At 51.7% G+C, this 24,894-nt stretch overlaps 1 protein-coding gene across 2 annotated transcripts in view; it reads left to right on the top strand.

Moving 5' to 3' along the window:
* Positions 1-9,697: 9,697 nt before the first annotated feature.
* Positions 9,698-24,894, top strand: part of Cdh4 (cadherin 4) — a 490,043-nt gene continuing 474,846 nt past the window's right edge. For both annotated transcript variants that reach the window (XM_075963292.1, XM_075963293.1), the window contains exons 1-2: positions 9,698-9,960; positions 11,888-11,999. In XM_075963292.1, the coding sequence (XP_075819407.1) occupies positions 9,904-9,960; positions 11,888-11,999 (169 nt within the window). In that variant the 5' untranslated portion in view covers positions 9,698-9,903. The remainder of the gene's footprint in view (positions 9,961-11,887; positions 12,000-24,894) is intronic.

The following is a 24,894-nucleotide window of genomic DNA, read 5'->3' on the forward strand; positions in this document are numbered from 1 at the left end:
AGGCACTGGGATTGCAGGTGTACACCATCATGACAGGCTCTACATGCTGGGACACTGTGACAGGCACTGGGATTGCAGGTGTACACCATCACAATGGGCTCTACATGCCGGGCGCTGTAACATGCTGGGATTGCAGGTGTACACCATCACAATGGGCTCTACATGCCGGACGCTGTAACATGCTCTGGGATTGCAGGTGTACACCATCACAATGGGCTCTACATGCTGGGGCACTGTAACATGCTGGGATTGCAGGTGTACACCATCACAATGGGCTCTACATGCCGGACGCTGTAACATGCTCTGGGATTGCAGGTGTACACCATCACAATGGGCTCTACATGCTGGGGCACTGTAACATGCTGGGATTGCAGGTGTACACCATCACAATGGGCTCTACATGCCGGGCGCTGTAACATGCTGGGATTGCAGGTGTACACCATCATGACAGGCTCTACATGCTGGGGCACTGTGACATGCTGGGATTGCAGGTGTACACCATCATAATGGGTTCTACATGCTGGGTGCTGTAACATGCTGGGATTGCAGGTGTACACCATCATAATGGGCTCTACATGCTGGGTGCTGTAACATGCTGGGATTGCAGGTGTACACCATCACAATGGGCTCTACATGCTGGGCACTGTGACATGCTCTGGGATTGCAGGTGTACACCATCATGACAGGCTCTACATGCTGGGACGCTGTGACATGCACTGGGATTGCAGGTGTACACCATCACAGCTGGTTCTACATGCTGGGGTGCTGTGACATGCACTGGGATTGCAGGTGTACACCATCACAATGGGCTCTACATGCCGGGGCACTGTAACATGCTGGGATTGCAGGTGTACACCATCACAATGGGCTCTACATGCTGGGCACTGTAACATGCTCTGGGATTGCAGGTGTACACCATCACAATGGGCTCTACATGCTGGAGCACTGTAACATGCTGGGATTGCAGGTGTACACCATCACAATGGGCTCTACATGCTGGGGCGCTGTAACATGCTCTGGGATTGCAGGTGTACACTATCACAATGGGCTCTACATGCTGGGACGCTGTAACATGCTGGGATTGCAGGTGTACACCATCACAATGGGCTCTACATGCCGGGCACTGTAACATGCTGGGATTGCAGGTGTACACCATCACAATGGGCTCTACATGCCGGGCGCTGTAACATGCTGGGATTGCAGGTGTACACCATCACAGCTGGTTCTACATGTTGGGCACTGTAACATGCTCTGGGATTGCAGGTGTACACCATCACAATGGGCTCTACATGCAAGGGAACTGTGACATGCTCTGGGATTGCAGGTGTACACCATCACAATGGGCTCTACATGCTGGAGCACTGTAACATGCTGGGATTGCAGGTGTACACCATCACAATGGGCTCTACATGCCGGGCACTGTGACATGCTCTGGGATTGCAGGTGTACACCATCACAATGGGCTCTACATGCTGGGGTGCTGTAACATGCTCTGGGATTGCAGGTGTACACCATCACAATGGGCTCTACATGCCGGGGCACTGTAACATGCTGGGATTGCAGGTGTACACCATCACAATGGGCTCTATATGCTGGAGCACTGTAACATGCTGGGATTGCAGGTGTACACCATCACAATGGGCTCTACATGCCGGACGCTGTGACATGCTCTGGGATTGCAGGTGTACACCATCACAATGGGCTCTACATGCCGGGCGCTGTAACATGCTGGGATTGCAGGTGTACACCATCACAATGGGCTCTACATGCTGGGGCACTGTGACATGCTGGGATTGCAGGTGTACACCATCACAATGGGCTCTACATGCTGGGGCGCTGTAACATGCTCTGGGATTGCAGGTGTACACCATCACAATGGGCTCTACATGCTGGGGTGCTGTAACAGGCACTGGGATTGCAGGTGTACACCATTACGACGGGCTCTACATGCTGGGGCGCTGTAACATGCTCTGGGATTGCAGGTGTACACCATCACAATGGGCTCTACATGCCGGGGTGCTGTAACAGGCACTGGGATTGCAGGTGTACACCATTACGACGGGCTCTACATGCTGGGGCGCTGTAACATGCTCTGGGATTGCAGGTGTACACCATCACAATGGGCTCTACATGCTGGGGCACTGTGACAGGCACTGGGATTGCAGGTGTACACCATCACAATGGGCTCTACATGCTGGGGCGCTGTAACATGCTGGGATTGCAGGTGTACACCATCACAATGGGCTCTACATGCTGGGGCACTGTAACATGCTCTGGGATTGCAGGTGTACACCATCACAATGGGCTCTACATGCCGGGCGCTGTGACATGCACTGGGATTGCAGGTGTACACCATCACAATGGGTTCTACATGCTGGGACTCTGGGACATGCATTGGGATTGCAGGTGTACACCATCACAGTTGGCTCTACATGCTGGGGCACTGTGACATATTCTGGGATTGAAGACGTACACCATCACAATGGGCTCTACATGCTGGAGCACTGTGACATGCTCTGGGATTGCAGGTGTACACCATCATGACAGGCTCTACATGCTGGGGCACTGTAACATGCACTGGGATTGCAGGTGTACACCATCACAATGGGCTCTACATGCTGGGCACTGTAACATGCACTGGGATTGCAGGTGTACACCATCACAATAGGCTCTACATGCCGGGCGCTGTAACATGCTGGGATTGCAGGTGTACACCATTAGGATGGGCTCTACATGCTGGGGTGCTGTAACATGCTCTGGGATTGCAGGTGTACACCATCACAATGGGCTCTACATGCTGGGACGCTGTGACAGGCATTGGGATTGCAGGTGTACACCATTACGACGGGCTCTACATGCTGGGTGCTGTTACATGCACTTCCCTCTGACCACGCTTCTTTCATCATTGTGCGTCTGTGCTGGCTACTCTTATGTCAACTTGATATAAACTAAAGTCACCTGAAAGGAGGGACCGTCAAATGAGAAAATGCCTCCATATGATCTGGCTGTAGGCATTTTCCTAGTTAGTGATTGATGGGGGAGGGGCGAGCCCATTATGAGTGGTGCCATCCCTGGGCTGGTGGTTCCAAGTTCTATCTGAAATCAGGCTGAGTAAACCAAAGGAAGCAACGCAAGCAGCAGCACCCTCTATGGCATCTGCATCAGTTCCTCCCTCCAGGTTCCTTTCCTGTGTGAGCTCCTGTCGTGACCTCCTTTTGTGAAGACCAATGGGATGGCAATGTGAACCAAATAACCCTTTCCTCCCTAACCTGCCTTTTGGTCATGGTGTTTTGTCAAAGCTGCAGAAACCCTAAGTCGGTATCTTTCTGCCTTCTGTAGCAAGCCCCTTACTGGGAAGAAGACATTGCTCCTTCCATGCTGAGGTAGTGGGACTCTCTAGAGGTCATTATTCTCAGGATGGGAATCGTGCTGGTGACGGTTACCTTGGGATATGGCTTGGACTGAGAGCCCTTGGGGCTAGGCTCCTTCCCTACACTCACCATGAGAGACTGGCTTGGTGCATTGACACCTACCCTTCACTGCTCTCCCCCAGGGATGGTTCCAGGGCCGGCTGACGGGGAGCCTCACCACCTGTGCATCTTCTCCATTGCAGTTACTGCAGACCTAGGAAGTGACAGACTCTGGGCAGCTGTTGGGACACGCCTCCCGGGACAGGGTGGCATGGCCCAGGCTGAGAATACCTGTGGCTCAGGGCTTCAGTCTTTCCTTGCTGCACAGGATTCGTGTTTGAGAGAGGACAAGAATGATCCCAAGTCCAGGAACAAACCTGCTTACAGATAGCATGGAGGACTTGCCCCGGCCCCACTGGGAGGACTCACCCCGGCCCCACTGGGAGGACTCACCCCGGCCCCACTGCCAGTGATGGCTGTATCCTCGGGCCTTCCTGGGGCTGTAGAAGTCAAGGCGTATCTTTTCAGGCCAGGCCCATTCCACATCCTTTCCATTTTCTCCGTGTCTCTGTTTTTATGGCCACTCTGTCTGCTCATAATCCTAGCTTCCCCATATTCTTCCTCCCTTTAAATCTGATATCATCCACTTTACTGTTTAATTTCATTTCCTCTCCTTGGATGCTTGTTTTTAATCTTCTCCCTCCCCTACTGTCTCTGGGGTCCCATCCCGCTAGCATTGTCAGGAGTCCACCCACCCCATCACTGCAAGGCTCTTTCTTCCAGCCCCTGATTGTGGTTCTTTCTGAAAGGTATGGTCACACCACCCTTCCCCCACTCCAGGCTGCCTTGCTCTCCACCTCCTCTCTCAGCTCTTCCTCCAGAACTTAGTCAGATACGTGCTGAGCACCTGCAAGGGGATGCTGAGGACAGCACAGAAGCCTGCAGATAGATGGCCCCCCTAGAGACACATGAGAGTGTTCCCGGCTGTGTGGGGTGTATCTCACAGCCTGGCCAGAAGTCCTTGGACCTTAGATGGTCAGCAGGGAACCTGGATAGAATGTCCAGGCAAGCCAAGGCCAGCGCAGGTCCTGGCGAACAGTAAGGGTGGCCGTAGGGTACGGTGACGGAGTGAAAACCTGTCAGAGTCCGGTGTCACAGCACCCCACGGGCTGTAGAGAAATAAAGACCCTAAAGGGACCATCTGCAACAAGACCACCTCTGATCTAGCCTCTCAGCTGACCCCTCAGTCCTGGTGTGCTAAGTACATAGAAGAGAAGGAAAGCTGCAGGGATCTGGGACAGGCAGAGATGACTCCAGCCACTGGCCAGACAGGGCAGAAAGAATTGGAGTGGGCTGTAGGAAAAAATCTGAAGAGGAAAGATCTGTTTAAAACGTTACAAGTCAGTCATCAACCCACTGAGGGCCTGGAATCTGGGTCACCAACAGCACCGAACCCAAGAAAGACACAACTCTATGTACATAGGAGGCCTTGGAGGACTAATGGGAACGCCAGCACACTGCTGGGAGATGGGGTCTAATCCCGCAGGGTAGTGACTCCATCCTGGGTCCTCGCCTCCTGCTGAATGCGTCTATACACCAGAAAGGGACTAGCAGATAGAATACAAGGTCACAAGTGAGTGCCCTGGGATGTGTGTGTCACCACCTCACCGCTGGAACCCCGTTTTCTAACAGCAGACAGAAACCTAACAAAGCATGCCCGTGACTCAGGTCACACGGGAGTGACATGTCTCTCCCCGGTAGACCTGTCCACTCTGACATCTGCTCACTTGGACAGCTTTCTTCTGATTTTTCCCTGTTGAGTTGTCCGCATCCCTTCCCGCAGCCCAGCAAACACCACAGCGCTGTGGATAACAGCGTGAGAGTGGACTGAAGCATCATGGGGTCCCGGGTCTAGCTCCTTCGCTAGTTCAGTCCTCTGTTTTCTTCTGTGCAAAATGGCATACTGTGACATGTGTCACGGGGGCACAGACACGTTACATCACTGGGAGTGCCCGCCAGGCGGGAATCTGGACCGTCTGAGGAACAGGTGCGCTCCCTGTCTCTCTCTCTCTCCTCTGTGCACAGATGATGTTCTCTGCAGTGCACAGGAAGGGGCAGGTGTGATAGCCTAGAGCCTGCCAGACACTTCCTGCCCCAGGGGACTATCGCAGCCAGAATGAGGATGCTGAGGGGAAGCCTGTGACTTAGCATGGCTTCTGAACTTATAACTGACTGTAGTCAGGCTGAGTGTGGGGTCGAAGGGAGAGAAGACAGGAACCAGGACTTGCCCACCTTCCCTTTGACTCCTTCAATCTCTGGACCAGGATGGGTCCTGGATGCTAAGCACCAGACTTTGATACCACACTGCTTCTGGTTGTAGAACTCAGCATGGGACTGGGTGTAGTGGTTCAAGTCTGTAATCCCAGCACTGGAGAGGTTGAGGCAGGAGGATTGCTGGAAGTTGGAAATGAGTGAGACAAGATCTGACAACTGCCCATGGTAAGCATGATGTGGGGCACCAGAATTCCACGAGGTCTCAATTCCAGGCTCGCACAGCAAGGCTAGGCAGGCTGTAAGTGACAATGGATGCCGAAGGGGAAAGAGCGGGCTGCAATATGAAAGCTCAAACAGTGCAAGGATGCCTCCTCTCTCTTATTCCCAGGGAAGCTTGGCCAGGCAGGTAAGTGATACTACACTTGCAGGCAGAAAGCTACTTATGCTATGCTCACTCCCTCCCCCCTCCCTCTCCATCTCTCTCTTGCTCCTTCCCTTAAGAGTCTTCTGTCCTCTGTGTAAAGAGGTTTTCAGTAGTAGCAAGTAGATTCCATCCCTTCCCATCCTGCCTCAAATATTCTTAACAACACACCCCAAGGACCTGGCTTTATTTTATGAACACAATTGTTGCTAACTCTGCCTTCCTTACAAGATAGCTTTTTCATTTACCATGGAGGTGCCTAAAAGATGATGGTAAATGCAGGATGGATGAGAAGACGGCTCAGTCATTAGCGTGCTCGCCACAAAAGCTGAGGACCTGTGACTGGATCCCCAGCACCTGCTTAAAAAGACACCCATGGCAGTAACCATCTGTCACCCAGCACTGGAGAGGGGAGACAGGACACCTGTGACTGGAGATATCAGCAAAGTGGAAGGCAACTGGGGAAGACACCAGAGCCAACCTGTCTGGACACATATGCACCCTCTCACACCCACCTATACACGTGCAAACACCTGCATAAATACATATGTGTGTATGCATGTGTGTACACACACACACACACACACACACACACAGAGAGAGAGAGAGAGAGAGAGAGAGAGAGAGAGAGAGAGAGAGAGAGGGCAAAACGATAAATACAGGTGAAATCAGAGATCTGTGAGCATTTGACTTGCAGAAGCTGAAGCCCTTGCCATACACCCAACAGGTAGGCAGTGGCAAGCCAGAACCACCTTTTACCCACAGAGCCCCAGACAATGGATCCAAGGCCAAGGAAACAGCATCCCGAGGTCTTTGGTCCAGGGCCTTCCACCGAAAGCAACGTCGCTGATTCAAATGTTAGCATGTGTTGCTGTCCATGAGGGTGGCTGCTAAATGAGAGGTTTGAGGGTCTAAGACCCTTTTCCCTGGGCAGTATTGGCGGTGCCAGGATCTTCATTCTTCCTCTGTATGCAGCAAAGGAAGAGTATTTAGAGTTTTTACTATAGATTTTAGTATGCGCATTAAGAGGAGAAGAGGAGCTTATGGGAAAAGATCAAATTGGCTCACCCCTGCAATCCCCACACTCAGGAGGCTGAGGCAGGAGGATTGCTGCCAGTTTGAATCCAACCTGGGCCTTAAAATAAAAAAAAGAAAGGAAAGAAAGAATGGAGGGAGAGAGGGAGGAAGAAGGCAGTGTTGTTGCCTGTTGCAGACAGCCTGGAGAATCTGCATTTTCATTGGGAATCTGCATATTGCCTCTGAAGTAGATAACTTTCCAGTTGGGAGGTGTGTGAGTGTGTGTGTGTTATCCTGTGGATTTCAGTACGGAGTGCTGGGTGAGGGGTCCAAGAACCTATATTTTTAAGCAAGCTTGTCCTGTGGTCAGCCAGAATGCAAGTGACAGACTAGGCAGGTTCCCGGGAAGAGCTGCTTCACATTTACTGTGTCTTAGCATGCCCTCTTCGCTTCACTCGGAACAAGTCTGACAAAGCAATGCTCTCTGCTGGACTCGTACGGGTTACTGCAACGCTTCTGAGCCATGTTCTTGGAAACGTGGGTTCCCACACGATGCCTCAGCCGACTCCTTGAATAAGTAAGGCCCAGGCCAGGGGTCCTCAGGTCTGCCTGCGAAGGCTGGTAGCCAGCTCCAGTCCATGAACTCACTAAGCTTCCTTCAGCCTGGCTGTAAAGTGGGAACCTTTACAACTGCACCCCTGGCGCAGACAAATTCATGTACGACTCCTGATTCACAGCAGGGCTGGCTAATGCCAGGAGAGCGAACTCTGTCAGGAAGTCACATGCATGTCTGGAGGACTGAAGCTCTCTGATGCTTAACCATAGGCAAGAGTGAGACGTGCTAAGTCCAGCATTTGAACCTCAGGCCCCAGCTGCTTCCTCCGGCCTGCCCCGTCACAAGCTGACATTCTTGTCTGCCCAGAACATAAGCTGGAGAGATCAGGGGCTCTTACAGGTGATCGCCTGTTGCTTTGTACCTAGGTTACTGAGAACACAGAGTGGCCCCCAAGATGACATCTCAAGAGAACACAGAAAAGAGGAAGGTCAGCAAACTGCTCACTTTGGCAGGATGAAGTGTGTTCAGGAGGAAGGCGTGTCTTTAAGGGACAAGTGTACTGGCTACAGAATGGAATTCTCCCATCTCTTCCTGACTGCATTGGGTCTGGGTCTACAGTGTAGTTGTCCCCTCCAGGTCACTGTGTTCCTGCCAGTAACCCCAATAAGCTTACTGACTCACCAGGCTGCACTCAGGTCTTTCTTTGGCCTAGGTACCTCTCTATCTGGGGTGAATGTTTCTTTGTCTCCCCAGCAAAGGCCACAGAGCAGTCTGGACACTACAAGGCTGGCCTCTTGGTGCCCTCAGAGGCTAACACTGGCATAAGCTGTGGAGCAGGTCCAGCCTGGCATAGATAGTGCTCTGATACTTGGTGGTACAGCCAAACCCAGCCTCATACCCTTGAACAGAGTCTGCTGTGCACCCAAGGCTCCCTAGAACCCGACTTTCCCATGGTCATGAATGCTAGACAGTAGGCCAGCCAACAGCTTAGGGTAGCAAACACCATTTGGGGGTGGGGAGGAGAGGCGAGGAAGAAAAGGTCTCTCCGTCCAAGGTGACTCTGACTTTAGGGCAATTTCACCCACTCTTCTCAAACCAGAACTGTTGTATTCTGGACACAAATTCCCCCAGAAGAGAGACAAGGAACATTTGAACTATCTGAGCAAGCATTCCACTTTTCTCTTCACCTCTCAGCCAAGGGAGGAGTGGGGAAGCCTTCACTCACATTCCAAGCTGCCCTTATTTTTCAATGGAAGCGATATGATCCTTTAAAAAATAAATAAATAAATAAATAACCCGCAGTGGGGGCTGGAAACTGCCCAAGCGAAGCAAATGGAGCTGGCCTTCCCAGGAAGTTGACAGGTCTGACAGCCCTGCCTGTTGGAGTGCCTTCCTTTGCAGGGCCTCTGAATTTCTTTCTTGCTTCCTCAGACCTTACTGCATTTTGGCGCACAAACAGGAATCAGGAGGGACCCTTCCAAATCTTGTTGAGTACCTACAGTCAAGCCCACACTCTAAGTTTCCTCTTGGGTTGAAGGGTCAGAGGTTGAAGGCCCCATCAGCTGGAGAATGACCCCCTCCCTTCTCCTTTCTGTTCCGACTTGCTGCTGGGTGGCCTGGAGGCCATCACAAAGGTCTGTGTTGGGGAAGTTAGAAGAGGTAAGGCTGAGGGAAGTGTCCACTCTCCAGCGTAGGCTCTAGAAAGAAGTTGACCTAAGATCACGGGGTGATCGCGAGTAAATCCCACAATCTACAAAGAACATCTAACTTGAGGACAGAGACCTCAGTACCTTCTTCAGTCCACACAGTCTTTGCTCTTAGAGACCGAGTGTCCTTGGCGACTTCTGCCCAAACGGAACTCCGATGTCCCGCGAGACAGAGACCAGCGGGGCAGCAAACAACCAGGCTCGAAGGTTGTTGAGCGAGTGGGCGCGGGAGCGGCTCCTTTAAGGCCCGCGTCAGGCCCGGCCAGAGGGGCGGGGCCTCGGCGGGGCGGCCGCGCGGCTTCACCTGCAGTTCCGAGCGCGCGGAACAGAGGCGCGGGCGGCTGCGAGGCCCGCGGACGCACCGGCCGGAGGGAGCGCGCCGCCGGCCCACTTGGCCTGGCTCCCGGAGCCCGGGCGGCGAGCGAGGGGAGAAGCAGGGCGGGCGCGGGAGGAGCGTTGCCGCGGCGGGGGAAGCCGGGCACCGGGAGAGCGCCAGGGCGGCGCGGCGCAGCGGGGACGATGACCACGGGCTCGGTGCTGCCGCTGCTTCTACTCGGGCTCTCGGGCGCGCTCCGGGTAAGTTGACGCCTCCCTGCTCGCGGGCGGTCCGGGAACCGGCGGGTCTGGCTTGGCTACCCCGGCTTTCTCATCCCGCCGCCAGCGCTGCACGAAGCCGCCTGCGATCGGAGCTGGGAGCTGCGGGGTGGAGCGGGCGGGACCCAGGATGCCATCTCGCTGCCCGATCTGCGCTCCGGGGACGCCCTCCGTGACATGGAGCTCGCCTCCATCGCCCGGCAGCAGCGCATCCCGAGTTCCAGCCGCACGCCGGGGTCGGGTCCGCTGCGCGGAGCGCTCACCCGGGTCCCGTGGGTGCCACGAAGCGCGACTGCGGTGGGAGACGGAGGCGACTACGGGGCACGGGGCTGTAGCCGTAGTGTCTGACGGGTCCTCCCGACTTAGAGAGGGACCGGGAAGAGGGCGCGGCGGGAGAGCGAGACACGAAGCCCGGGGACCGGAGCTGGATACCCGCGCTATCCCCACACTGTCTCTGCGCGGTTCCCAGCCCGCTCGGCTAGGTGGCTAAGGCTCGCTGCGGGGCCTCTCTTCAGGGCTCAGCAGCAGCTCCCGCGGCGACCCTGGGCGGAGACCAAGTGGCCCGAACCCCCTCTCGTGGCCGATCGGTCCGGTGGCTTGCTCGCAGCTACGCCGAGGTAATCTCGGCAATGAACCAGGGCCGGGGACCGCCCGCTACGAGGCCACCGGACCAGCGCTGTGCGCGGGGAACACGCCCCGGGGAGACAGAAACTTTCCCGGCCGACTTTCGCCTCCCGCGGGCTGCAAGTGCATTTCAGAGCCGCAGTCCCCTGAAATCGAACGCGATTCTGAGTTTTGACCCGAGGAAGATCCATAACCCGCCCAATCTTCTCCCAGCCGCTGGGGCCGGGTTCCGAGCCCGAGCTACAGGCTGCGGGCTGCGGGTGGCCTCTTAGCCGAACCCGGGTGGGCGCCGTTGCGCGCAACTGGAGGACTCGGCGGGCAGGGAGCTGCGTTCCGCTCCGGCGGCCGGCGAAGCCGAGACTGCAAGATGCCGGTGTGCCCGCGGCTCCCAAAGCTCCATCACCAGGGACAGGGTGCCTGGTGCGTCTTTTCGTCTTCGTAGCGGACTAGATTGGTGGAGACACATGCTTTATCTCCTTTGGTTCCTGGCAGCTTGGGTGGAACCCCCTGCCCACTGTCTTCCGCTCCCTACAGATTGAGAGACGTCCAGAGGAGTGAAAAGCAAGCCCTTCTGGTTAGTTAGGGGAACCGTCTCTCCTGACTAGGCTTGAAACAGGGGCTTCAGAGAGAGCAAGAGTTCACGACATTGGGCGGGTGAACTTACACACACACACACACACACACACACACACACACACACACACACACACACACACACGAGCACCTTGCAGCCTGGTGGCAGAAGTGGTCACTCCCTTTGCTCAGCTTGGTAACAGCCCTGGAATCTCTTTCATTTTGGCAGCTCCCTTTCTTGTAACCCCACCCCTGTGGCCAGTGAAGGAGGCCTCCGCTCTCACCTAGCCTAAAGGCAGAGAGCTAGCTCTGCAGCCCAGAGAGATGCTCCCCTCCCTCTCCAGCGGCTTGGTTTTGCCTGTGCTTGAGTGAACCGCTGTTCCTCGCCCACCTCTCCTCCCTGGCACCTCTTCCTCCCCCCCCTCCGCCCCCTGCCATATGCCCAAAAGGTCCCTCTAGGCGTCAGTTGACCCTGTGGTTCCCACGGAAGTCAGTGCGGCTGTCTGTCCAGTGTGAGAAGATCACTCCAGCCTGCGCCAAGACATCCTGAAGTCCCCCCAGAGACCTGAGGATCCCAATACCACCTCTGGGTGGAGATGGTGGTTTATCTGCACTTCTCAGTCAGAGGCTTGTGAAGTGGCCGTGACAAATGTGGGCTGGATTAAATTTCTGTGAACTTATTTTGGTTTTACACCTTCCTTTCCATCCCCAGGCCCACCATGAGGATCTTACAGTCAGGGAGGCTTGCAAGGCGGGCTTCTCCGAAGAAGACTACACTGCGTTGATCTCCCCGAATGTCCTGGAAGGAGAGAAACTACTCAGAGGTAGAAGAGGGTGTATCTGTCTGTCTGTCTGTTGTGCGGGAAGGGGGGTATGAAATGCCAGGCTTGGCTTGCCTTGGAGTCCTGCTCTTTTGCAAAGAGATGGTTGTGAGATTAACGAGGTTCCAGTCGGCCAGTTGAGAGGCTCCTTGCAAGTGGTGAATGATCTGGAAGCCTGCCTGTCATTTTGAACTGAGGTGACTCATGTCCTGGGCAACAAATGAGAATTCGGGTGGATCCTTGTCACCCAATGCTGTGCAGGGAGACTTCCTTACCGAGTATTTTTATGTATGAAATGCCAGACTCTTAAATTATCCCCACTTTGAAATGCGTGACAAAGCAGATGATGTTGTTGGGAGTGCGGTAAATAGGCCCATAGACGTTCTGCTCACAAATGTGGCATGTGGCTTTCACGACTGCCCCTCCGACGACAGGAAAACACACACTGCAGGGAGGGGCATCAGCAAGCTTCTGGAACTGAGGTGTGCAAGGGGCAGAGGGAGATGGCTGGAAAGCTCTTTGCAAATCTGTTTCCCATTTCCAGACAAACTAAACTTTCTGTTTGCACAGAGTGGGAGGTAAGAGTCTGGACTCTGAGGTTTTGGTCTTGGAGCCTTTGCTCTTGGACTCAGTCTCCCGGAAGTTCGACCTGACATCAGAGAGACAAGGAAAGTGGGCTTTCAGAAAGGGTGTCAAAACCTAATTTCCATGTTGGCTCTGAAGTCTTAAGGTTTTTTATTTCTCCTGGTATGTTTGTATTATAGGAAATAGAACAGCTGTCTATGAACAGGTGTGCACAGGTGTGTGGAAGCCCCCACCTGCACAGAGTGCTGTTCTAGGCATGTCTGTATGTACTCAAAAGCAGCTGTAAGTTCACTTGGACATAAAATCCTAGACTTAGAACTGCGAGTTTTTTTTTTCCTTTGTGGAGGAGGAGTTGTGTGGTTCTCAGGTGTGAACCTCGCAGGTGACAGTGCCATCCCATTACCCCATCACAGTGTCAGAAGGTTGCTCCCACCTGCTGGACGTGGCCCCTTCCAGCAGGAGTCAGGCACACTTTATTCCTTACAAATTACGAGCATTCAACTTTTCTGATGTTTTTCATTTTACAAATTGTGAAGCCAAAGCCACTGACTGTTGCTGATCATAAGAAAGACGGGAAGGAGGGAAAGAGGGAGAGAGGGAGGGACGGAGGGATGGAGGAGGAGGGAAGAAACCCCTTCAGAAGCAGGCTGAGGACTGGAATGGATGCCTGCAATGAGAAACTATGTTCAGGACATTCCAAGAACTCTGTGAGTGGTTTGATTCGGAATTTGATGGGGTGATGTTACAGCGTAAATGAACGGCAGACAGAAATTATAATAAAGTATTCAGCTTTAATAAAGGAAGGACTTACAAGACCGAGGTTCCCGGGAGAACAGGAAAACAGAAGGGAAGGCAGGGAGCACACCCGCAATATTTATAAGTAAATAATATCCTCAGGGGACCCCGCCCTACAAGCAAGATGATTGGCTGGGCTTCCCCTACAGGGCGGGTCCTTTTCCCACATCCAGCATAGCTCATCCTACCATGGCTGCATTCAAGACTGTAGCATGAGTAATAAAAACTTAGAGACAGATATTGGGGTTCAACCTGAAGATCAGAAAAGCAAAGCAGGCAAGCCACTAGAGAGCTCTTACCTCCATGAAATCTTCAGACTGAAAAGAGAGCAAGTTCCCCTCTCCTTCCATCTTACACTCTCTAGTGCTGGGACTAATCTCTATGGCTAACTGTGGGGCTGCTGGGATTAAAGGTGTGTGCTACCACTGCTCGGCCTGTATGACCGACTAGTATTGTTGTTTTGAGTTCTGATCTTCAGGCAAGCTTTATATATTAAAATACCAATGAAATATCACTACACTGGACTCCACCAGGCTGACAGTGAGGCCTGAGGCCTCCCGGGGCTCCTAAGAAACACAAGGAGATCTTGCCACACCCAGTGGCCTACAGTTGAGAGAAAAATGCTATTTGGTAACAATGAGTGTCTACAACAGGAAAGAAATCTCCATATTTTCACCATGCTTCTCACTGCTGTCATGACTGTGAGCATAGCTGGGCCCTACTCTGTGTTCTGGTCCTCTTAGGTACGAGGGTAATGGCCTGGGTTCACCTAGTGCATCCTGGGTGAACTTCCTACAGCTCAGACCTAGCTCAGGGAAGAAGTCTGGGGTCTGTGCTCCTTTGCTCCTCCCTGAGGATGGACTAGAAGCCACATCATTTCTCCTTCCCCCGCACCCTCTGCTCTCTCCCTTTCTTCTTCCCCTTGAACTTGAGGTGCGAGCTGTCATGAGCAAAGATGTTTTTACATCTTAGAAATCATTTTGCACACACAGAGGTGAAAACCGAGGCTGGCAATGCACTCCAGCTAGAACAGGCAGCCGTGGCTGGGTGTGCAGAAAACTTTGCCACTCTGAGAACACAGTGAGGGTGACTGTCAGGCTCAGAGCTTGGAGCTTCTGGTGCCGTGCTAAACAGATAATGACTGCTGATAATTAAGTTATTCCGAGGGAGAGAGCTTAACCTTACTTAATTTGACAAGCAGAGCTTCCCAGTCGTGGTTTTACGGTGAGCACGCCATGAGCTATTACCGGCCGCTCCGTGGCTTCCTCTCGAAACCTGAGTCAGCTCACCGGCAGTCCTGAACCTCCGTATTCCAGCAGGGGAGATTTGTTACACAGTAATTAACTTGTTTGTGATAAATGGGTGGAGGAAATGTCGTGGCATTTTGTTTTATGTCTAAATGAAAAGCATTTGCATTCTAAAAAAAAATCCTGCTAATTAGGCTTAAAATAGTTTCCCCCAACAGGGTAACAAGTCCCATGTATAGCAACCCTTTGGAGATGCAGAACAACCACGGACCAAAAGCAGAGTGCTCCTTGGGCCCCCACTGTTCCAGGTCTGCTTGGCCTTGCATTTCCCTGATGCCTCTGCTGGTGAACATTGAGTGTCCCCGCAGTGCGGCCATGGCTCTGTTTTCTTAGAACGATTTGCTTATGATCACTGGTGCATGCTAATATCTAAATATGACAGTTGGGTTCCGGAGGGCTCTCAAGCAGTCTGCTCCAAGCCCTGCTTTAAGCTGGGGCAAGTACTTAAGTTAGTGTCTCTTTCTCTGCTCCGTGTATTAATGGCCAACCTGCCCTGGGAAGCTGTAGGCCGGTGTGATGCCCCGTGTTGTCCCCCCACAAGAAGGGCAGACTCTGGGTCCACCCTGCCCAGTCTCACAGTGGAGAACCCCGTGCATGGAGGGAGTTTCAGTGTCTCAGGAGAATAAAGGATGTGTGGATTGGGTCTCCACCACAATCTTGGAGAAAAGTGACTTGGAAGAGCCCCTGCTTGCTGTGTAGCAGGAGAACTGGGATCGGTTGGTCATCTGAGCGGGAGGAGGGGGGCTGTGCTGAGTTCATAGAAGTTAGAAAGAAGGGCTTTGCTGTTAGTGCCGCATTTGAAGATTTCCTCCCAGTTTCCATCTCAGCCTGGAGCAAACTGTGTACCTGCCACACTTGTCCCTTGTCAACCAACTGTCTCTTAATGTGGGATGTCCTTCTGTATATGTGTTGCTTTTATTGGCTAATAAATAAAGCTGTTTTGGCCAATGGTTTGGCAGAACAATGCCAGGTGGGAAATTAGAACCTAGATATATATAGAGAGAGAGTAGGCAGAATCGAGGGGACACCATGTGGCTGCTGAAGGAGAAAGACGCCGGAACCTTCGGTAGATCATAGTCTCATGGTGATACACAGATTACTAGAAATGGGTTAATTGAAGATGTAAGAGCTAGCCAGGAATATGCCTGAGCTATTGGCCAAACAGTGCCATAATTAATATAGTTTCTGTGTGATTATTTGGGTCTGGGCAGCCAGGAAACAAAAGAACAGTCTCTACCTTCAGTCTGTCTTACATAAACCTTGATGGCTGCAGAGTTTCCTGGCCTGTCTTTCAGTTCTTAATCATAGTTATTATTCCAGCATGCTTGACCAACAGGCCGAGACCTAGTTGACAGACCCTTCAGTAGATGGGGCCAATTCTACTCATACTACAGTGAGTGCTGAAACAGGGTCAAGGGCTAGGGCAGTGGATCAGATCTGCGCCTATCGCAAGCCTAATCTTTATTCTTACCACACCGCCATCTGATTTGTCAGTCTATTGCCACATCACCATAGACCAGCTGCTGTGGCTCCGCGTGTTGCATCTGAGTCAGGGCAGAAGGAAGACACAGAAGGCGCCTCTGCTTCTTTTTCTAGTCTCAGGGAAACTTTTCTTGTAATCCCTGCAAGGGTTCTCATCAGCTACCACCAGATCACGTGGTGTTCTGGGCTGCACGGATTGCAGTGTTGTGCTTGGTGCCCGCCCCCTATGGCCCACTTGCTGGATGGGCAGCCAACTGGTCTTCTCAGGACAGAGTTGAGAGTCCTGTTTTAGGAAGGAGGAGGGAAAAGATGCCGTGCAAACAGCATGCATTGCCCTGTCGATGGCACTTCCCCAGCGCTGGGGTCTGTGCCTGAAAAGGAAGGCAGCCCACAAATTATTTGCTGTTTTTCCTCTCTCTCCCTCTCTCTCCCTTCCCTCTCTGGTCCTCATATAGACCAGCTTTGCCTGCAACTCACCATGTAGCTAGGAATGACCCCAGCCTCTCCCTCCCTCCATCTCCTCCTCTCAAATGCATGACCCCGGCTCATATGCTTATGAGGACACCTGGGCAAAGGTCAGGGAAGGTCCCTGGGATCAGTGCCTAAGACACATTGAAGCCTAGTGAACTCTGCCTTTGAGAGGTGCTGTCTTCCTGAGTGGTTTTTAAAAGATTGTGTGTACTATGTGCATGCAGTACCTGCAGATGCCAGAAGAGGGCGTTAGATTCCCTGGAACTGTAGTAAGGACCATTATGAGCCATCATCTGGGTGCTCACTGAGCCTGGGTCTTCTGAAGGAGCAGCAAGTGTTCCTAGCAACTGTGTCATCTCTCCCCAGCCCCTATCTTTCTTTTATAATTTATCAGGAAGTGTCTCTTTGCCCATGTGGTTTCTGGGATCCAACTCACAATTCACATGATCCTGACAGGGCAGAAGTCTTGGGTAGGTATGAATGTGCCCACTGCAGGCCCTTCCTGTGCTGAACCTCTTCAAGGAGCTGGGCCTTGCAGGAAGGGATGGGCCTGAAAGAGGCATTCTTGGTCCACACTGAGCAGAGCAGGAGCTGCTAGGGAGGCTGAAATCAAGGCACTGATGATATGTCTGGAACCCTCGGGCCCCACAGGCTGCTGGCCACAGCCCTCCTCACTCAGTCTCTGTACTGGCCTAGTTTGCTGACTGTAGGCCCCACTGAAAATATCTGTATAGGCTTTCACACCCACATGGCAATGTGGCCTCTTTCTGGTCAGTGGTATTTAATTAGGTTAGGCTTCTAGGAAGGCTAGACTTTTTCATTTTTTTCTGACAAAGGAGAAAAGACTAAACTGACCAGAAAGTCCCTCTCCTTCTCTCTGGAACACAGACATGGTCTTTGTGGTTAAGTAGCTGTTTTGTGACTGTCAGGGTGGCAGAGCTGACCTGGGCACAGATGAGACAGGTAAGGTGGAGAGACCGCAGCTAGGTGACTAAAAGCAGCCCCAACCGCGGGGTGACAATAGCGATGGGCACAGGTCATTCAGCCCCTCTCTGAGCTGCGTCTCTGGTTCCTCCACCCAGCCTGAGGCCTGGACCTCTGCTCCTTTGTGCATTGGGGCTTCCTCCGGGCATATTGGGGTGCAGGAAACACGTAGGGCACATGATAAATATTTGTTAAAAGAGTGAAACAAATAGCTACCACTTCTGACTATTTCTCTAGCCAGGAACACAGACTCATTAAATGTGTCAGGTCAGGGCCTTCACCCAAGCCCCCAGGAGATGCTGGCTCCAGGGGTGTCCTTGGCACCCTGCGGACACAGAGGCCACATTGGGTGTCTTCCCTGCACACGCCAGTTCTTCAACACACCACAGTCCTGACAAGAACAGAGGAGCGTGAGGCTGAGAGGACACGGCTCTGAACACCAGGCTGGGCTTGCTGCTCCTGCGGCTGGAGGAATGTGTCGCTGGCTGCTTGTCTTGGCTGCCACTTCAAGGGTCTCCCCAGAATGTCCACACTGTCTTTGGGGACAGTCTCGGCAACAGAGTTATTGATTTTTCTACAGCTTTTCTCTGACTCGTGTCTTAAACAAGGCTGTCGTGCAGAATGGGCAGCAGGGCTCTGTAGGAGGTGAAGTATGAGGAACACTGCTTATCCCCGAGTGTGCGGTTCACAGAGCGAGGGTCCTAGCAGCCAAGGAAACAGTGCACATACTACCCCACGTATTCTGCCATCAGTCCCTGGCCCTGGGAGATGAATCCAAGAGTCCCTCTGCCTGCCATAAACTGAAGGCTTGATCACGGGTATGTGGCTCTTTACTACATTCCACACCATGGACCACTGTTCCCTCCACGCTGTCCCCTTGTCCTCTATCCCTGTGACATGCCGATGTCAGACCACAGTTCTTTGTGACTTCTCAGATCAGCACACCAGTTCCAGGCGGGAAGTGGGGACATAATGAAGACTGTGTCTTCAGAGCCTGCATTTTGATCAAACCTGAAGATGAAGGACCTTGAGACTTTGTGTCTTAGCAATGCAGTGACTGCAGCTTCTGAGCAGCCTCTGCGTATAGCTTAGTAAGTCTCCAGAGAAGCCTATGGCTAGCTAATCAGCAACCAAGGGTCAGTGAGGCCGATTGGCGGAGTGACTCTTCTTCTCATTTGTCCGGCCCTGTGCTCCTAGCTACATCTGCTTTCCCTATGATGTCAGAGCAGATGGCATAGACAGCCCCGAAATGGATGTGCACAGTCATTTCCCCCATATGTTCAGAAGCCACTGGTAGAGTTGACGGTAACCAAGAGATGGTGATTGTCCCTCTGCTCAGACAGCTGCATCATGGAGACTCGGTGTCCAAAGCCCTCAGCAGCCGTCACTCATGCTCAGACCTCCTCCTACAGTGCGCCCTAACCCCGTGGGCCCCTGGGCTTGCACAAACAGCTCTGGCTTTGGAAGGCTGGGGTTCTGGGCAAGTGTCAGGCAGTCCTGGAAAGGGGTCTCCCCTGGCTTTCAGATCATCTTAGCACTGGGCATACAGCACGGAGGGATCTGGTAGGATCTGGGGACATACGTTCCTCATCTCCCACTTGTGCGTCCTTTCTGCTGGGACATGAGGTCCTAGCTGTATATTGACTCCTTCTTCCTTGTGTGTGATCTGAAGCATCGTAGGGCTCTAGGGTCCGGGTTCTTCCTCTGGTTCCTCCAGGCCCTCCTTGTGTTCCTCAGTGTGAATTTCCTCCATGGTGCCCTCTCTAGCCAAGCACAGGATCCACTCCACCAAATGGCACATTTTTTTTTTACTTAAAAATGTATTTACTTTTATGTGCACAGCTGTTTGGCCTGCATGTATGTCTGTGTACCATGTGCATGCCTGATGCCTGCAGAGTCTAGATGAAGGTGTCAGACCCCCCCCCCCCCCGGGAATGGAGTTGTAGATAGATGTAAGCCCCGTGTAGGTGTTAGGAATTGAACCATGGTCCTCTGCAAGAGCCGCCCATGCTCTTAATCTCTGAGCCATCTCTCTGGCCCATGATTTGTGTATCAGCTGCAAAGATGTTCAAGGTTTTGTTTTGTTCCAGAAATAGTGATTTTCCAATTCTGCCCTGCTGGGTTTGTGAATTTTGCTAAAAGATCACAATGAACTTCGTGCTACCGTCTAAATGAACCGTGTGTGGTGTAGGGGCACCTGCGGTTTCCTCATGATCCTTCATGATCTTAATTTCAGAATGTGGAAATCCCATGAATTCCCCAAATTCGCAAGTGGAAGTGGGTTAAAAGTGAGGACGGGGCGCCCCTCCCTTTCTCTTTCTTTTTCCCCTTGGAAGTGTGGTTAAGTAAATGGCAGAACTAATCATGAGGTGAGAGCATGCAGGCAGGCATTCATCTTTGCCAAGAATGTGCCTATTATTCTGACTTCTTGAAGGAGCAATTTTTCCTGTGAGTGAATTTCACTATAAAAAAAAAAAATGCCATGAGCCTAGAGAAGCTTCTGTCTGTGGAGGTGATGAAGTTCTCCCGAGTGCCCTCATGGCGTCTGCTTGCTGCTTTATCCCCAGAGGGCTCTGGCCTACATTGCAAGCCCAGATTTTTGTGGAAAGGATTTTGCCCAGGCTCTGGGCTGCCCTCTCTCTGCTGCCTCCAGTACTGTCTCGGGAATTCTGCGTCCCTCAAGTCCCATCTTCCTGGCAGTCTGTTACTGGGTGTTTGTGTGACTTAGTGTGCAGATTTGGTTTTGTAAGCTCCTCATGTTCTTCCACCCCCAGGAGGCCCATTCCTCTTCCATGTCACATGTTCTGCGACCTCATCTCTTCCTCATGGTCTCTCCTCTGCTTTCATGGCCTCTGCCACACTCCACACAGCACACACACACACACACACACACACACACACACACGTACACACGTACACACGTGCACATATAGTAATTAAAAGCTGAGATCTGCATGTAAGAGGGAACTTAAGGTTTTTGCCTGTCTGAAAACAAGCCACCACACTTAACATAATACTTTCCAAATTCATCGGTTTCTCTGAAATTTTCGTGGTTTCATTTTTCTTTATGGTTGAATAAAATCCCATGGATCATATGCACCACACCTGCCTTGTCTGTTCTTCTATTGATGAACATCTGAGTTGACTTCACTTCCTTGATATCATGAACAGAGAAGCCATGAACATGGACGTGGAAGCACCTCTATGGTAGGATGTAGACCATATGTATATGATGTAGATCCTAGGGTACATGATATAGACCTTCAGGTATGTGGATGTGGACCCTTGACTATATGGATGTAGACCCTTAGGTATATGGATGTAGACCCTTCAATACATTGATGTGGACCCTTGAGTATGTGGATGTAGACCCTTAGGTATATGGATGTAGACCCTTGAGTATATGATGTATACCCTTGAGTATATGGTTATAGACCCTTGGGTAAATGATGTAGACCCCTGAGTATATGGATGTAGACCCTTGGGTATATTATGTGGACCCTTGGGTATATTATGTAGACCCTTGGGTATAGTTGGGACATAAGTCTATTTTTAGATTTTTTTTTGAGAAACCCCCATCTTGGTTACCATAGTGACTACATCAGTTTGCATCACCACCAACAGTGAATAAGGGGTCCTCTTTTCTTATCTCCTCACCAGCATTTATTTGTTGTCTTTTGTGTTCTTATCCAAACCATACAGGGGTGGGGCAGGGCAGGGCAGGCTGGAGTGATGATTCAGTAGTCAATAGTGCTTGCTTCTCTTCCAGAGGTCCCCAGGTAGTGCCATTCCTAGCACCCATGTTGGGTGATGCCTTTGTTACTGTTCTATTGCTGTGAAGACACGCCATGACCAAGGCAGCTAATATAAGAGAAAGCACTCAATTGGAGGCTTGCTTACAGTGTCAGAGATTTAGTCCATTATCATCATGACAGGGAGTATGGTGGCAAAGAGACAGGCACTGGAGCTGAGAGTTACATCCTGATCCATAGGCAGAGAGGGGAAGACAATGGACCTGGCTTGGGCTTTTGAAACCTCAAAGCCCCACACCCATTGACACACTTCCTCCAGCAAAGCCACACCTCTAACCCTATCAAAGGGTACCATTACTTGGTGATTAAGCATTCAAATATATGAACCATGGGGGCCGTTCTTATTCGGACTGTTACAGGCGACTCACAAGCACCCATAACTCCAGCTCCTGCTCCTCTTCTGGTTCCTGAGGCATCTGTACTCATATGCACACACACGCATGTGAACACACACACACACACACACACACACAAGAATAAACAGAATTTTTTAAAGAGCACAAAAGACTAGGGATGTAGCTCAGTGGGAAAGCATTTGGCTATCATCGAAAAATGCCCCACGTTCCAGCAGCAACAGTGGCTGAACAAAACACTTATCCAGGCTGTTACCTACAAAGGCCATTTCCTTCCAATGCTTCAGAAGGAGTCAAAGGTGAGGGAAGCCCCTGGTATCTGGAGAGTGTGCCTTGTGCCTGTTTGTCTCCTTGTGTGATTCTGCTTTGCTACCCAGAGATTTCAGGTGGTACTACGGGGTGCTCAGGTCACAGGCCACAGAATTAGGCTTTGTAGATTTCCTCATTTTACAAATTACTTAATTATTATTGTAAGATGATTGGCACGAACATAGAGTTCATTTGCCAGCACTCCGGAGCGTCAGGGGGCAATTGCGGGTCTCAGTGGGCTGAAATGGAGGTGTAGTGGTGACAGACCGGCTCCTTCTGAAGGCTCCAAGGGAGGATTTTCCAGCTGACAGTGGTCATCGTACCCTCCATCCCCAGCCGGAAGGGTGTCATGTCTGCTCCTGCCATGCTTTAGTCTGCTCCACCCCTCATCTGGTCTAGGACCATCTGTGATGACAATGGCCACCAGCATAATGTATGATCATCTCCAACTCCAAAGCCTTTCATTTAGCCAACTGTAAAAGCTCCTTTTACTTCACCCGTGCCCCGTGCAGAGGGCCAGGGATCCATGACAATGGCACAGCAGCCAGTTCTAGAAGTCTCTCCGGCTGTCAAACATGAAGACTTGCTGAGTTCCCTGCCCTGGGCAACGGTCCATGTTGACACGCCTGTGGAGGAGACTGAGCCTCTGAAGCCACCGCCGTTGGGAGACTCTGGGAAAGGCGAGCTCCAGCCTTTACAGCTGCCTGTTTCCTCCGGTCCATCTTCCCCTGGACACCCACAACCAGTTCATATCCTGTGTCCATAGTTCATACTCAGAAGGACAGCTGCATCCCGGCCGCCGGCTGAGAGAGAGAGAGTGGTCACGGAGAGTATCTCAAGGAAGACCTTGCTCAAAAGCGAAGGACTTCCCATGTAATGGCTTTAACTTGGTTCAGATTCGCTGTGTTTTCTTGCTGACAGCGCATGGGGATTTAGAGAGGATTAAGGTAAGCCTTTAGGAACAGATGAATATCCACAGGCTCTTGAGGACTGCTTGTCCCTCACTAATAGTCAGCTGGCCCTTGTGGGGCTTGGGTGCTTCCTGTCTAGGAGAAAGAGCCATAGGCATGGGAGGGAGGTGGGGAGGTGTTCTTGTCCCCTCGTGGGTGCCTGTTCCATTTGGAATACAAGCTAGTTAACCTCCAGCCCTAGAATACAGGCATTTTGTTGTCTTGAGCATGCACCTGGCTCCTGGGGTCTCTGAGCATTCCAAAGGGAGCAGGGCTTGGTTCTGGGTTGTTCTAGGAGCCCGTGAGTGTGCTCGCATGTCAGACTAGAAGTGTCGGGATTCACGTTCGTGTTACCCAGATGTAAGTTTGAATAGCACCTGTATGAGTGACTTTTCCTGTGACTGTGACCAAATACTTGGAGACAGTCTACCTTAATAGAGGAAGGGATCATTCTGGCTCGCAGGGGAAGTCTGCCATGCAGTGACGTGATGGCGTGAGTAGCTTGGTCCATCATGCCGAGGAGGAAGTAGAGACAGAAGAACACCAGTGCTCAGCTGTTTTCTCCTGCTTTCCTTTTGGATGTTTTACCCCCTCCCTACAGACCCATCTGAAGGTGAGCCTCGTGAATGCCATTAACTTTCCCAAGTCCACCCTTTTGTCAACTTGACACCAAACTATGTCACTTTATGAAATAATAGTCCTTCTCTGGTTCCCACAGGCTGGTAGCCATCTCCTACCACAGGGGGCATCCATTATAGAGTCTAAAACTTCATGGTCTTCAGCCTGAAGTCTCCTGAGAAATCAAGGCTGTCTCTTAACTGTGGACCACTAAAGCTTAAACAATCAAACACCAGTTATGCATTTCAAACACATGCACAGAGTAAATGTTCCCATTCTAAACGGGACGGAAGAGAGCCTAGCAAACACACGCACAGAGTAAATGTTCCCATTCTAAACGGGACGGAAGAGAGCCTAGCAAGGAAACGGGAGCAAAGAAGGCGAAACACAGCAGGGAAAACACCAAAACATGTAGGTCCGTGTTGGGCATCTGGAGATCATGGCGATCACCTGGGTACCCACCCCTCCATTTCTGACACGGACAGCACATGTAGCCGCTTTTCTCAGTGGGGAGCTGGACTGACTCCTTGCCTGTAGCTTCCATCCACTGACATCTCATGCTCCTTACATTTCTACCACAGCCATTGCAGCCTAGGCTGCATTTCACCTTCACAGATCCCCAGAACACCCTCTCAGTGTTCACCAGGGAACCCAGCCTTGCCACACACTGCCTGGTGTTGGAAGCTTTCACAGACATTGTCGCAACCCTCTGTGACCCTGTAACTTTCCGCACTTTGCATGTCTGCAAAGCCATCACCATGTGGGCGGTGCTGTTCCATTCTGCTGCCTCTGATCCCACAGATAGAGTGGCCCCTGTGTGCCTCCGTGGCTGAACCCTGGAAAACACCTCCTTAGGCTATTGCTTTCAGGCAGGGAGCCCCTTCAACTGATTTGCAGTTCAGGCTTTCTACTTTAAAATTACTTCATTTTCACAGGCTGGAACCTTTGATGGATGGAAGGTTGCCTTGAAGGCACCTTGCCTATTTTTTCAGTACAAAGTGAAGGTTATTTATTGGTTTATTTTTTGTGTGACAGGTGCTTATGTGTGTTAGTCTGTGAGTTGTACACAAACACATTCTTGTGGCAAAAAAAAAATAGAGGGAGCTCTGGAGGTCATAGGGTTAGGTGTCTTCTTCAGTCAGTCTCTATTTTTAATTTCTTTTTTTCTTCCTTCCTTTTTTCTTTTCTTTCTTCAGTCCTTCCTTCCTTCCTTTCTCTCTTCTTTTGAGACT

Source organism: Microtus pennsylvanicus, chromosome 2 (assembly GCF_037038515.1).
Source record: "Microtus pennsylvanicus isolate mMicPen1 chromosome 2, mMicPen1.hap1, whole genome shotgun sequence".
NCBI classification, from domain to species: Eukaryota; Metazoa; Chordata; class Mammalia; order Rodentia; family Cricetidae; genus Microtus; species Microtus pennsylvanicus.